We start from the raw sequence: 13715 nt of genomic DNA, 5'->3' as shown, positions 1-13715 counted from the left end.
AGTTATTCTCAACTCTGTCTATGCCCCCTGATAACGGTATATCAGTTGTCTTATTATGCAAAAGTATCGACACAAGTGGCACGCAAATGGAGAAAAGAGGCTGGAACCCGTCAAATTTTCATATATGATTCTTGTGATTCACAAAAATTCCTCCCATATTGTGTATCAGTATGAAATGCATTGATCCCTGAAGTGACACTTCCTCATCAATGCTGATGGTAGTCCCGCTTATAGGTATGCCGTCACTACAGACAGCGCCAGATGAGAAGTGTCAAGTCAATTTTCGCTGATACGACGGCGGTTGTCACTGGCACGCAATGATGGAAATCTCCTCAGCGCTTGATCAAACATTGCCAACAGTTTCACATCCCAATACCACTCCAGGATTGACTTTGTTCAGTTCATTCAAAATCTCACGATAAACGAAGAAAGTAACAGCATTGACTGGGAATGCCCTCAAACACACCACAGCACCACCTTTAAAGAAAGTACGTATACCTCCACTTTTGTAACTTTTGACAACACAGTCAACAGTTCCTTTGTATTTCTTTGAAGTGTCACTCTGCAGTCTGCTTTTGACATAGTCCACAGGAATGCCACAACCCCAAATAATGACTCCAGCGATTCCACCCGCAATGAGGCCAGCGGCGACACCTCTCTCATCTGCCCAGGCCTGTTCACTGATGCGATCGTGCAGCCACTCGTATGATATCATGTAGACTCCAAATGGTAAAAAATCACGATGGAAATGTACAGATAGACCCCTGTAGCAGCCCCTAATACCCGACTCCTTGAATATCGATTTCAGGCAATGCCATGGTCCCCTGTAGTATTTCTCATTTGGTTTCGAAACTGGAAAAGAGAAGTTCATTTAAAGTGTGTTCACTTTAAAAGGAAACGTTGTTTGTAATTAATTGTGGGTCAAGAAAATAGAGATGCAGTTACAATGCCGTGTATAGTGCTGCTATTACGCATGCAACTTTGCTGAAACTAGGTATGTAGGCTTGAAACTTCTGTATGTCTGTCTCAACAACAATACATGATACATTGCACAGCACTGGTCATTGCCGCAAATGACGCTGTAGAAAGCAGTAGTCAACCGTATAACGTTTCGGAACGTCCCGTAGTGAAGTAGTTGACCAGCACCAGCTACTTCCCGTACCTGATTTAATCTGTGACTGTAGCATGACCTTGACGACCTCAATCGGACATGCGGGGATGACAGTTGCTGCACCGGCGACAGCTCCGGCTACAAAAACATCGAAATAATGCCTCGTGTCCTTTTTCTCATGATTCCCTTGTTTTAACCAATTCAGCGTGTTCCCGTAGACTCCGAAGAATATTGAATTGATGAAGCTGGATGACAGAAGAGGGAAAGTCAGTCCTCTATAGAAGCCTTTTCCCTGGAAAGGAAAATGCAAGTGTACATGCAATGTAGTAATATACTGGTTGAACTGAGCTTCTGAACGTACCCAATTTTTGCGTCCAGCAAAATTTGTGCAAAATAAAACACCTCAAAACATAAATCGAGTTTGATAAATCTAAATCAAGTTTGAAATCGCAAGCTGTTTTAGTAATTCTAATTGAAATTGCTAAATGAGAGTGAGGCCGTTTGTCTTCATTTCAGTACATATGTGTACTTGTAAATACAAATAATTTTTTGAATCCCATCAAATAGGCTTTTGCACTAATCTTATATTTTGAACTTGATTAATACTGAAACTCACTAGGTTTGACGAACTGATCTTCTTGAAGCAGGACACCATGCCATGGTGACTCTGTGTCTGTTGCTGGACCTAAAAAGAAATCTTGATCAAATTCATCTCTGACAAAACAACACGCAAGCCCTGGTTTGACTGATTGCTCATTAGCCCAATGAAATGTACCCCAATTAACGCCAAGTACTTGGGACTGCAAACCCTTTGCTCAGATGGCAGATGGCAATTGAGATGAAAGATTTATTGCCACAATATGTAGAATCAAACCAAGTATTTGCCTACCTTAATTGTATCAAAAGGATGCCCAATTATTAGGCCAGCACAACCTGGAGTCATAAATTTTTTCCATATAAAAAGTGTTACATGCAAATAAGTTTGCAGGGCCTCCAACTGAGGATATGTTGATTTTACTGTTTATTCCTATATTATTATGTTATCATATGGCGACAAGTATCCGTCTGCTCTTGACTACTGACATCACTCTCAGTTGACGTGATTGATGGTTCTTGCCAAATTCTTATAGCTTTATTCCCTCAAAAGAAACAAACAAGCCAAGTCAGTACGGGGTGGTGCAAAAAAATGAACGACCATACTTTCATGACCCAGAGAGTCAAAACACTAGCACCAGTAGATGAAGAATCTTTCTAGAAGAAAAATGATACCATTAGATATCGCATTTCAATTTGGGAGTTTTAGTTCCAGAGCTCCATTGTCAGCTCTAATTTTGGCTCAAATTATTTAGACATGTTTCATAAGATTAGCTCTGGAGCACAAGCTAATGGACCAAATCGTTATATCTTTGTCTCATTTATCCTCCAGAATGATTCTCCATTCACTGGTACCCGTGCCTTTAGGCTGAGGCTGATGGGAATCTGTGTGGCTGTCTGTTCAGCGAGGATTTATGATACAGTAACTTTAGGTCTTACCGCCTAAGGCTCCTGCGATGTAATCATTGAGTAACTCTGACGGCATGGTTTCAATCCGTCCAGGAGAACTCTGGTCAAAACGGGATCCTGAAATGAAAATCTCATGTCATTTTCCTTTTTCCCGATTCTGGTATAACATTTATGTACATTTCTAGATGCATTCCTGAACAGTCCTTCCTGATATGCTGAAATGACTGTTTTCATTTGTGATGGCGGTCGGTTATATGGACTCCTTGCTCCTTCTCCAAGCATGAATGTACACAAAAAATAACAACCTGAACATTTCATCCAAATTGTTTGAGATAAATCATGCAGGGCGGAAAATGTACAAAGTTGATGCACTGCGTCAGTGTGCATAGATACGTTTAAAAATTACCTACCGTGGTAACTAAAATGAAACAATCCTCAGTTTCCTTGCACAAAACTAAGAGCAATAAAAACAAAATTTCAATAAAAATCCTATCAGTAGTTCAATCTCCACTGCCCAAAACATACGGACCAAACGTTTGAACATTAACTATCAAAATTGATATTCTTCTCCCTCGTTTTAAGTCCAGATGGCCCAAATTACCATGTATGTTGCATAATTTTCACGTTGCATAAATTTGCATTGAAACTTGTAAACATTTGGTGCACGACAATAAGCACACCTGACTCTATGACAGGCCTGCTGTGAACCCCATCACAGCAGCTTCACCTATTATGATTAATCAACCTGCAAACAAGCGATCTAAATAACTGCAACGTGCGATAATAATCACTACGATATCTGACAAAAAGATGTCTCTGTAATTGTTGTGTCTGATATTGATCACATCTGTTCTGACCTCTAGTTTAAGACCATCATGGAGAGGAGCAAAATAAATACAATCATTTAAAGAGAATCCTCCACAAGACAATAATTCATCCAACAATTCAAAGAATGGTCCGAGAGGGTGAATTGTCAATGACCAAGTTGTCCGAGGACAAATCTAAAGGTTCTGGTCTGGGTGAAGAAGCTTCAATTATTCAGAAAATTTTTAGAAAAATCTTCATAAATATATGTACCCTGGTACCCGGGAAGATGTGTCAAAATCCCTATTCTTCTTATCAGTTAGAGTTGTCTTGCAGGGGGAAAGGTATTGGACCATTAGGCAGGTGTAATGGGTTACCACTCGGACTGCACTGATGAAACAGCATGGGTTGGGACTAATATTTGAGGACTCGCGTAACACAATTTTATAAAGGCAATGATAATGAATAATGAATAATAATACACCATTATAAAGTGCACAGCACATGCAAATCATGCTCCAGTGCACACAGTAAACACTGCCTTATAGGTAACTCTTTTAGGTAATTTTTTTTATATTAAATGCAAGCAGAACTTGTTTGTCAAATATTTTATTTTATTGATTACCAATTCATGGCATACAATATTTTGTAAAACTATATACATGCACATGTAAAAGAAGATCCAATCCATGGGGAAAGGGCTTGCCGTCCATTCACAGGTATAAAGATTACATACACCAGTGGTGAGATGATATCTAGTGTCATCTGCTCAAAGCCTATTCTGCATGAGCTTTCTGACTGGGCCATTCAAGGCTCATGCTTTTACTTGAGTGTTTCTTGATGAGTTTCTTTTCAAAGTTTCATCATGTGTGAAGAAAAAAAACCCTACATCACCAGGTCCATGTGAAAGTAATAAAGTTTACAGATGAAGTGCGAATGAGATAGGCATTTATCATCAGCTATCACTAACGATTTGCCCACAAATCACTTCACTCCGTGAATCAAGTTTGTTTAATTCATTTAAAGTCTCGCGATAAACAAAGAAAGTTATTGCATTCACAGGAAAGGCCCTCAAACTGACTGCAGCACTGCCTCTAAAGAAACAACGTAATCCATCACTTTTGTAGCTTTTAATAGCACAGTCGATAACACCATTGTACTTGTTTGTAGTGTCACTCTGAAGTCTGCTTTTTATACAGTCGAGGGGTATGATACAGCCCCAACTGATTATGCCACTGATGCCACCACCGAACAGGCCTGCTACAATACCTCGGCTATCAGCCCAAGACTGTTCACTAATCCAATCATGCATCCACTCGTAAACTACGATATAGGTGCCAAATGATGGTATATCACGAAGGCATTGTCCAGAGAAGCCCCGATAGCAGCCCCTCATGCCAGATGCCTTGAGGCAGTGCCATGGTCCCTTGTAGTATTCTCCCTTTGTAGTTGATGCTGGAAAATATATAAGATACACATTCAGTTAAACAAGACATGATTTTTTCAACTTTGCATTTGATTACTTCAGCAGCTAGTTTACATAACAGTTAAGGTTATAACAGTGGAACAGTAGGAACCACATGCTTTACATGGGTTTGGATAGAAGAGAGTGACTGTCACTTTTAAAGTTTTCAGTCATATTCCTTGACATTGATTTTAATGGTCACAAAAACACTTTCAGGGTGACCTTCAAGACAAAAATAAATACAATGTATCCTATTCTAAAAGTGTCTTCAGAAGGCATATCTCTCTGTGGAACGAATTCCGTATGATTCAATCAATATCAAAGGAAATTCCTCCCAGAAGTGAGTTAACCCTACCTGTTTTGATCTGCGATTGCAGCGTGACCTTGATGACCTCTAATGGACATGCCGGGATGACTTGTGCAGCCCCAGCAATAGCTCCAGCCATGTAAATATCGAAATAACGCTTGTTTTTCTCGACATCCTTTCCCTCTGTTAACCAACGTAGCGTGTTGCCATAGACACCGAAGAATACTGCATTGAGGAAACCATATGACCAAAGAGGGAACGCTAAACCACGGAAGAATCCTGAGCTCTGGAATCACAAAGAGGAGAAGGTAGGGTGGGTAAGGTAATAAATATCGGCAGCTCCATCAAAATCCAAAAATTTAATTCAGGAAACCTTGCAATACTGGTAGAGGCAAGTGCAAGGAAGCAGCACAAAAATGTGTTTAGCAAATTTTCAACTTTTGAACCGGTCTTTTTGTTTTGTCTTCTCCCAGTAATCCTGGGCATTGACCACATTGTGCCTACTTTAAATTCTAATTGGTAAAAGATGTAGTTGCAGTTGGGGGAGAAAACAAAGGCACCAAGGCATTTGCCCTGGTATATTGTTGCGAGTCTAATCATCCTGGCCTTTTCTCAGTTACAGCTAAATGTAAAGTAGAACATGAGTTTTGAGAAAAAAACTGACCAGGTTTGATGAAGAGATTTTCTTGAAGCAAGACACCAGTCCTTCATGATTCTGTGTCTGAAGCTGGACCTACAATGGAGAATGAATAGTTGTTTCAAGTGACCTTTAGTGATATTTAGTCACAATTTCTTCGACTATCAATTCATTATGGTTTTATGTTTGTTTAGCTCTTGAGTGAGAGTTAGATTTAAAGTGTAGTAAATGAATCTCAAGCTTTAGATAAAAAGATAAAATAAAATGAGATTAATTGCTATTCCATCAACTCCATGTTAATTGTCATTTGGTTTTTAATCACAATGAAGTCACTGGAGCAGTGCAGTTAAAAATCGTTCCTTACCTTAATTGTATCAAATGGATGCCCTGCTATAAGACCAGCACAACCTGCAATACAAAACAGACCCCAATCATTTTTGGGAGTGTAACTGGGCATATCACTGGATTTGGCATCAATGTTATCCAGCACAGTGTCAGACTGAATATCGTTGCATCGATTATTGATGCAATTGACCACATCCAAGTAGACACTAACTAGTGACAGAATCCTCTCCCTTGTTGAAGACTGGCTCTTAAGCTGATTAACCCAAATGCCCCCTTCCCCCCCCCCCCCCCCCAAATACCCAAAGTGGCACCCAAAAAAATCGTCACTTTAAAAAAACCAAAAGGGAGAGGAAAGACTATACTTCGTGTATTCTAATGAAATTGTTATTGAAATATCTCAATATCTGCAGAAATTATTGGCCTTACCTCCTAGTGCTCCTGCAATGTAATCATTGAACACCCCCGAGGACATCGTTCCAATCAAGTATGGCCAGTAGATATAGGATACTGGAAAATGCAAGGAATATTGGTCATGTTTGTTAACACAGACGACTTATCGTCAAGCGTAGAAATCATCAACCTCTTGGATGTTTTAGGGTTTTGAAATCACTCATGATTGATTGGCATAGAGAAATGGAGTTCAAATTACATGTGCATGTATATATCAAGGATAATTAACTGTTATCACTCTTGAGATAAAAAATTGTCAGGTGGGTTCTAAATTATCCCAAGGACATCTTATCATATCATTGTTCATGTCATGCTTGACCTCTATGGGGTGAAGCCAGGATTTTTACACAGCATAACAGGCCTCCATTGTTTTTTTTCTTACATTGTATAGGCCTGTGTATGGCAATATATGTTACAAAATATCCATTACATTAGGCATTATCATTAATATCAATCGATGTTGTAAATTTCAAATGCAGAATTGGTCAACACTATCCACAACTTAATTTCATTATTGGGTGTTTCATCATATATTACAGTTGGTCGGTAATTTGCAGTTATGCACCATATCAATATTGGTAGATCAAGATGATGAATGAAGTTTCTATTCTGAATCTTTGCCTACTTAGGCTAGGCTTTGCCTTTGCATCCCAATATCATTTTATCACAAACTTTTTCTACAGTACATCATGGAGGTATAAATATATCTTATTTATACCTCCATGAGTACATTCAGGGTGCTATGCTGCACCCCACAGTATATATATGTAGGGGGTCTTTTGTTGGTATCTTAGAAAAGTTGCGATAGGACCCGCGCGCAATCAACATAGGTCATGTCTACAGCTGCAAAGAAAATGCCTTAAGGTTTTTTTGGGCAACCCTGTAAACAGTCATTGACAGCTGCTGAAAAAGGCACTTCAAGCAGTGATTACTGGGATATCGTATAAATAAATCGCAATATATTACATACAATTTTATCGACAGCTGTGACTTTAAAGCATCTTAGTACTATGAGATTAACTTCTCAATGATTTCACGGTGATTAATCATGTTTTATGCACTGCACAATCTAAATTTTAGCAGAAAGGTTTTACGTTGTTGGCGTTCACAAATATGCAATTTGACTGATTCCACGTAGGCCGCAGCCTAGGTTCCATCGTCGGGACAAACGCACTGCCGCCACTAAATTATCTCTGATATAAACCCAACTTCTGAGGACACGTTGAACTGAAGAGAGGACTTCATCACTGACTGTTATACATGTATTTCCACTACTCTGAATACGGTCAAGCGCCGTTGAGGCGATGTGACCTCCTCGTCCAGAACGATGAGACGGTTCTTGGCTGAGTTTACAGCACTCCATTCAGTTCCTTATTTTGAGACTATTTAGCCCGAAAAGACATGTTTGTTGTCAATACTACATGTTATTTGAATACAAACTTGAGGGCATGAAACTGTTTTTGAATGGCCTCTTGTTCCCTTTCCAAACTAATTGTGAGCCCTGTCCTGTTAGCCAGCTAATTTTCACATCATCACGTATTTGTCGTTGGACATTTGTTACAATCTGATTACAGGCAAGGAACAGTCTAATGGGCACACAGTGCTATCAATTACTGATATACCGATGGAGCCAACACAACAAGAGTTTGATTTCAAATCTTTATTGGTCAAAATAAAATACACGTTATGTACACCAATGATGAGGGCTTTAATGTGAGGCCGAGCAAGGTGTTGTGACTGCATTCGTTCGATGGCCATGTCCACCCCTTCTCATCTAGCTACAGTTTGTCCAGTCATGTTGCAGTGGTTTTCTCTCATCCATTTCATCCGCTAAACGACAGACATAAATGTAGGTCCTGCAAAATAATGTTAATAACTAAATGGACATTCTCGTGTTCACCTTCAACTCCATGGTTCTTAGCAAGACGCTGATCCACAACAATTCTATTTTGCCTATATAAACATCTATAAACAGTATGAACCATCAGTTTAGAGTTATCAGTAAGTAAATTAACACAATCACGATATCCACCACAAATTGCTACACCGTCGTACCAGTTACGTTTTGAAGTATCATAAATGCGAATCGCAAGCACTCGAGTCGTGACGTATTCAGCGGTGGTTTGTTCCAGGAGTGTCCAAGAAAGATTCCGAGGTTTCACTTCACTGTGCCATGGCGTACTTACAGGATTAGAGCGATTGTGATAACACCGAACAGAGCTGATACTATGAAGACAAATCCCGGCATGAAGACAAGGGTGTTCTTGTAAATGTACATGAAGATGCCTCCGACCATCAAGGAACTGAGTGATTGGATACTGGCCACCCCTGCGAATACCGTGCCTGAAATTACAAGAAACGAGTTAGTAAGAATGATAATCTGTCCGAAGGTCCGATTGTGGCGGCTAGTTGGTTGTTCATGCCCGTCTCCCCTGATGAGACACAGTCTTGGCCATGCGACAAAAGGAGACACCCCCGATTTACAGCAGTTGTTGAATACCGTAAAGTCGGCCAAGAGCCAACCCGGCTTTCTGGATGGATACTGTTACTGTGAATCTCCCTCATGATGGTTAGGGTGAGGCCGGTCCACTGCGTCCGGAGTGTACAGTTGGTGGTGATCAGGATATGGAATTGGAGCCGGGAACTAGTGGAGATGTTCGGATGCGACATTCGGTCTCCGAGTACAGGTTGTGACATTTTTTCGAGACTACGACCAATTTACCCATTCCCGCTCTTTTGGTTTGCGGCATTTCCGATGTTCACGAATACGGTATTCTTGAGAATAGTACCTTGTTCTTCTGGCTTGACCTGTCTTGAGATGATAGATCTGATCACGGGCAGTGGCAGTACCATCAGCATGGCAACAAAGAAGACTGAAAGGACAAATCATAAGCTGTATGGCGGGCAGTGTTACACAACTAACCTGTCAATTTTGAGTCCGGAGACCTCGTTAAATCAAGTGCGTGAAAACTATGGTCTAGGTCTCTCTAGCTGTAAATCTCTGTATGACACATGAACCATGGACTAGGACTGTTATCCCGTTGAATAATTTTCCCTTCACACGGGTTTGGGATGTCGTCGCAGCGCATATATGCGACACTGACACAACTAGGAGTCATAAGTGAGTAATGACGAACAGGTGAAAATCCACTGAACTGCTTACTTCACACTCGTATGTGCTGTCGTTAAAGTGGAACTGTTCAATCTTCACACCAAACAAACAAAAATGAAATTTGAACAAAAGCTAAGACGCCATACCTGTGTACATAATGAAAGTTGTTGCCGCCCAAGCGTGCAATACGTTCCCGACGATAGCGGAGACTGTCCCGATTGCAGCTACCGTGATCTCCGAAACTTCAAACTTCTTGAAGACCTTCAAAGCGAACAACCCGACGAACTGGCTCACAAGGGAGCTTATCGCTAGGTAGATACCCATCTGGACTGGTCCCCAGCATAGGGGAGTGTTCATCATAAACAGCAGCCCTACACTTGCACCTCCGCACCCCATTAGAAAGGTCAGCGTCATGATATTCAGTAACATCAACTTGATGCGTCGCTTTCCTTCTCTTTGCGTGTACACTGCACAAAACGCGATGAATGATTGTCTTGGTGACCTAAGGACCTTCCTACTCGGCCTCGTTTCGGGGACAAAAAGCCACACATAGATTAAGTCTATGACTAAAATGCCCAATAATGTTAAAGTTGGGTACAGAAAACCTAATTTCTCAACGAAATATCCCAATCCTAGTTCAGATATTGACACGGCAACTGCTAAACACGTTTCCAAGACTGCCATCCGAAATGTTCTCGTGTCCGTTGCGGTCGTTTCGGAGAGATACGAGTTCACACCCATTACCATGGTAGCATAGCCTCCGCCTAGTCCCACCAAGATTTCTCCCGGCAAAAGCCACTGAACGGGCAACTTAAAACCAATGACAAACGAGGTGAAGACAAACTTAATTGCCCGCGCCATAATGGAAAGAATCAGGACGACTTTCCGCCCAGCCGAATCTGAGTACGTCCCGTACACCAGTGTTGTGACCATGGCCAGCGAACTGCAGACGAGATTAAGGGCCATCTGAAAATGTGACGTTTGCTTCTGAACTGATTCCATGGCAATAAACTCTGGATCAGAATGGTTCGTTTGACAGAAGGTACTGTTCCTATTGATGGATTCATTAAATAAAGGTGAATCTAGTTTGAATCTTGAGTAGACGTATTGCTCCAGTACGGGAGCTTCTCCAACTACGGCGAGAGAGAAGAGGAAAAAGACAGGTTCAACTATAATCCTACGTGTTCTTGCCTCGGGGAGTCTGCGAGTATCTGAGTCCGGCGTTGAGTCATTTGATTCAAACCTGACAAGGGGAATCGCTTCTTTATCCATATTGTCTTTCTGCGTAGATTCCCGACTGTCCTTCGTGAAGTAGGTTGTGACTGACTACGCACCAAAATATTATAGGGATCTGTCTCCAGCGCTGGTAAATGCTACACCAGTAGACCTAATCCTTCGATTCCACATAACTCCCGAATATGAAGCGGTCTTCGACTCCTTCATAACTTGTCCTCGGCATGAATGTAAATGATGCAATTCCCTCAGAAACACGTCACCTGAAGAAGACGAAATGTCCGTCTATGATCATGGGTTTACGCGGTCCTTCACAATTGATATAGCACGAATTTCCTACTGCAGGATTCGGACTTAGTATAGGGATAATCCTGCAAAATGTCATCGCATTGGTGTACACGAATTTACACCGGCAAAATCGGTCTTTCTATGCGCTTCTCTCTGGCAGACTTGGTCTTCGCAACTGGGTGAACAGGACGTCGCCTCCAAAATCGGTCATCGAATGTTCGTAAACACCACACCTAGAGGGCAGTAGGCCTATTGGTCTTCGGAATAGGCGGAGGGTGATTACATGTGACACTCCTCGAGGGTATTGGCTTCAAAAATTTAGACATGCGACTCCACTCCAGCAACTTCGAGTCTTGGTTGCACCACTGACGGAGGTGGGAAATCTCCCGACTTTTAATAAATCTGTCGTGCTCACTGGGAATATCTGTTTAAACAAGAGTCGTTCCCGCCTTTCCTGTTAAAAAAATTACGATTGATAAACATGCAAGATTATATCATGAATTTGTATCTTTTGTAGAAACATGATACCTTACCAGGAAGTACATGTAGATATTTCCTATCAATGTTCCAGAGTCCAACAAGAACGAGGTACGTTCTATTTTAGTGTCGTGTCTGAGATATGGATGCCTGGCGTATTTTAATGCACTGTTGCATCATCACCATGATAACGCATGTCCAAAAGAATGTGGTCGTATTCAAAGTGACTGCATACCTAAGGACATAAAAAGCGTTACCCAACTTAGTTACTTGTAGGCTGATAAGATAATAATTGTATCAATACATGTATATCATATTCATAAAATGATGTCGTTCGATTTTTTATGTGAATATAAGTGAACATTTTTAGAAGAGACTAAGGATCTTTAGAGCGGTATACACATTTGAAAAATTCAACCGGGGTATGCTTCGCATGATTATGTTATGTAAATTCGGTGTGTCCCTGACACCCCAAAAGGATGTGACTTTGTCGTGTTTATAGCGTTTCCATTGACTTGAGAGCAGTGGTTCTCACCGGACTTGTCCGGTCACAGTCTATTCAGTCCATTACATCGTTACAACAGCTTGTTCAGATGCGACATCATGGACATAAATTCTTAGATTGGAATCCAGAATATGGAGTTTGGTGGTCAGATTTCACATCACAGCGTGGCATCCACGTCCTTTAACACAATCTTGTTATTTTGTACTAGAGAGGATCAGGTCCTCACCCAATCGTCCAGGAGACAACTTCCACAAGGAGCAAACTTCCCATGGTTGAGACAAATACTCCTCATGGTTTGGACGAAGACATATGGGTTCTTTTGATACACCCTGTCCAGGAGGGTCTGTGAAGTTGGCTCCCAGTTCCCAGTTCCCAGTTCCCAGTTCGTTATTCGTACCCATTTTGAAACATGGTGTGTTTGGGTACGAAATGGGCTAAGCATTTCCCAGTTCCCAATTCAAATTTCTTTCAAATATTAACCCTCCACAGTCCGATAACTCAACTTGGTGGTTTTAACCCTTTCCTACCAAGCTCTCGATTCAACTATCAGTGACTTTAACCCTTTCTGACCCATTTCCCGGTTCAAAATACCAGCTCCTTATTCGCTTAACTCGTTTTAACACTCTATAACTCCATTTCCCGATTCAAATACTGGCTCCCAATTCAGCTACAAGTCACTTTAACCCTTTCTGACTCCATTTCATTCATTTGCAAGTCTCTTTAACCCTTTCTGACTCCATTTCCCGGTTCAAAATGCCAGCTCCTTATTCGTCTTAACTCATTTTAACACTCTATAACTCCATTTCCCGATTCAAATACTGGCTCCCAATTCAGCTACAAGTCACTTTAACCCTTTCTGACTCCTTTTCATTCATTTGCAAGTCTCTTTAACCCTTTCTGATTCCATTTCCCGGTTCAAAATGCCAGCTCCTTATTCGTCTTAACTCATTTTAACCCTCTATAAGTCCATTTCCCTATTCAAATGCTGGCTCCCGATTCAGCTTTATTATCCACAAACATATCATATGCGGGTTACAAATACGTACAGGATCAATGCAATTACTCTGATTGGTTCAGAGAAAGGGATTAAAATCAGGAATGGTAATTAAGTCGTCTCATTGACTGCAAGAGGGAAGAGCTTAGCGGCAAGCTGCAAGTGGTATAAACAAGCATGGTTACATACATAATTAGCTGGCGGCGACAGCTAGTACACAATAATACAAGATTAACCAGGGATACCCGTCTCAAAATAGTGCCACCTTCGTAGTGGCCATACTAAATATAGCAACTGTGGTCATCCGCCTATGATTGTACGAGAAACTTCAGACTTAGCTGAGCAGGGTTAAAATGAGTTAAGACGAATAAGGAACTGGCATTTTGAACTGGGAAATGAAGTCAGAAAGGGTTAAAGAGACTTGCAAATGAATGAAATGGAGTCAGAAAGGGTTAAAGTGACTTGTAGCTGAATTGGGAGCCAG

At 41.1% G+C, this 13715-nt stretch overlaps 3 protein-coding genes across 5 annotated transcripts; all 3 read right to left on the bottom strand.

Moving 5' to 3' along the window:
- Positions 1-5: 5 nt before the first annotated feature.
- LOC135485591 (solute carrier family 25 member 45-like) lies at positions 6-3183 on the bottom strand. Of its 2 annotated transcripts, XM_064767788.1 has the most exons (6): positions 3025-3183; positions 2645-2731; positions 2001-2044; positions 1728-1796; positions 1163-1403; positions 6-852 (listed from the first exon to the last, which is right to left on the bottom strand). In XM_064767788.1, exons 2-6 carry the CDS (start codon positions 2688-2690, stop codon positions 344-346), a joined length of 909 nt encoding a protein of 302 aa, XP_064623858.1. In that variant the 5' UTR covers positions 2691-2731; positions 3025-3183; the 3' UTR covers positions 6-343. The 2 variants fall into 2 exon arrangements, with proteins under 2 accessions (XP_064623858.1, XP_064623859.1); XM_064767789.1 differs by lacking the exons at positions 2001-2044; positions 3025-3183 and having other exon boundaries at positions 2645-2730.
- A 904-nt stretch (positions 3184-4087) lies between these two features.
- LOC135484979 (solute carrier family 25 member 45-like) lies at positions 4088-7723 on the bottom strand. 2 transcript variants are annotated; one of them, XM_064766699.1, is made up of 6 exons: positions 7593-7723; positions 6599-6679; positions 6192-6235; positions 5855-5923; positions 5239-5476; positions 4088-4873 (listed from the first exon to the last, which is right to left on the bottom strand). In XM_064766699.1, exons 2-6 carry the CDS (start codon positions 6642-6644, stop codon positions 4374-4376), a joined length of 897 nt encoding a protein of 298 aa, XP_064622769.1. In that variant the 5' UTR covers positions 6645-6679; positions 7593-7723; the 3' UTR covers positions 4088-4373. The 2 variants fall into 2 exon arrangements, with proteins under 2 accessions (XP_064622769.1, XP_064622770.1); XM_064766700.1 differs by lacking the exon at positions 7593-7723 and having other exon boundaries at positions 6599-6812.
- Positions 7724-8294: 571 nt separating this feature from the next.
- On the bottom strand, positions 8295-11605 carry LOC135484969 (lysosomal proton-coupled steroid conjugate and bile acid symporter SLC46A3-like). Its single transcript, XM_064766689.1, has 4 exons — positions 9881-11605; positions 9412-9495; positions 8809-8965; positions 8295-8478 (listed from the first exon to the last, which is right to left on the bottom strand). The coding sequence occupies exons 1-4, from the start codon at positions 11004-11006 to the stop codon at positions 8397-8399; spliced, it is 1449 nt and encodes a 482-aa protein (XP_064622759.1). The 5' UTR covers positions 11007-11605; the 3' UTR covers positions 8295-8396.
- Positions 11606-13715: the final 2110 nt, after the last annotated feature.

The sequence above is a fragment of the Lineus longissimus genome, chromosome 3 (genome assembly GCF_910592395.1).
Source record: "Lineus longissimus chromosome 3, tnLinLong1.2, whole genome shotgun sequence".
NCBI classification, from domain to species: Eukaryota; Metazoa; Nemertea; class Pilidiophora; order Heteronemertea; family Lineidae; genus Lineus; species Lineus longissimus.
The sequence above is the reverse complement of the archived record's forward strand: the minus strand, read 5'-3'. Positions and strand labels throughout refer to the sequence as shown.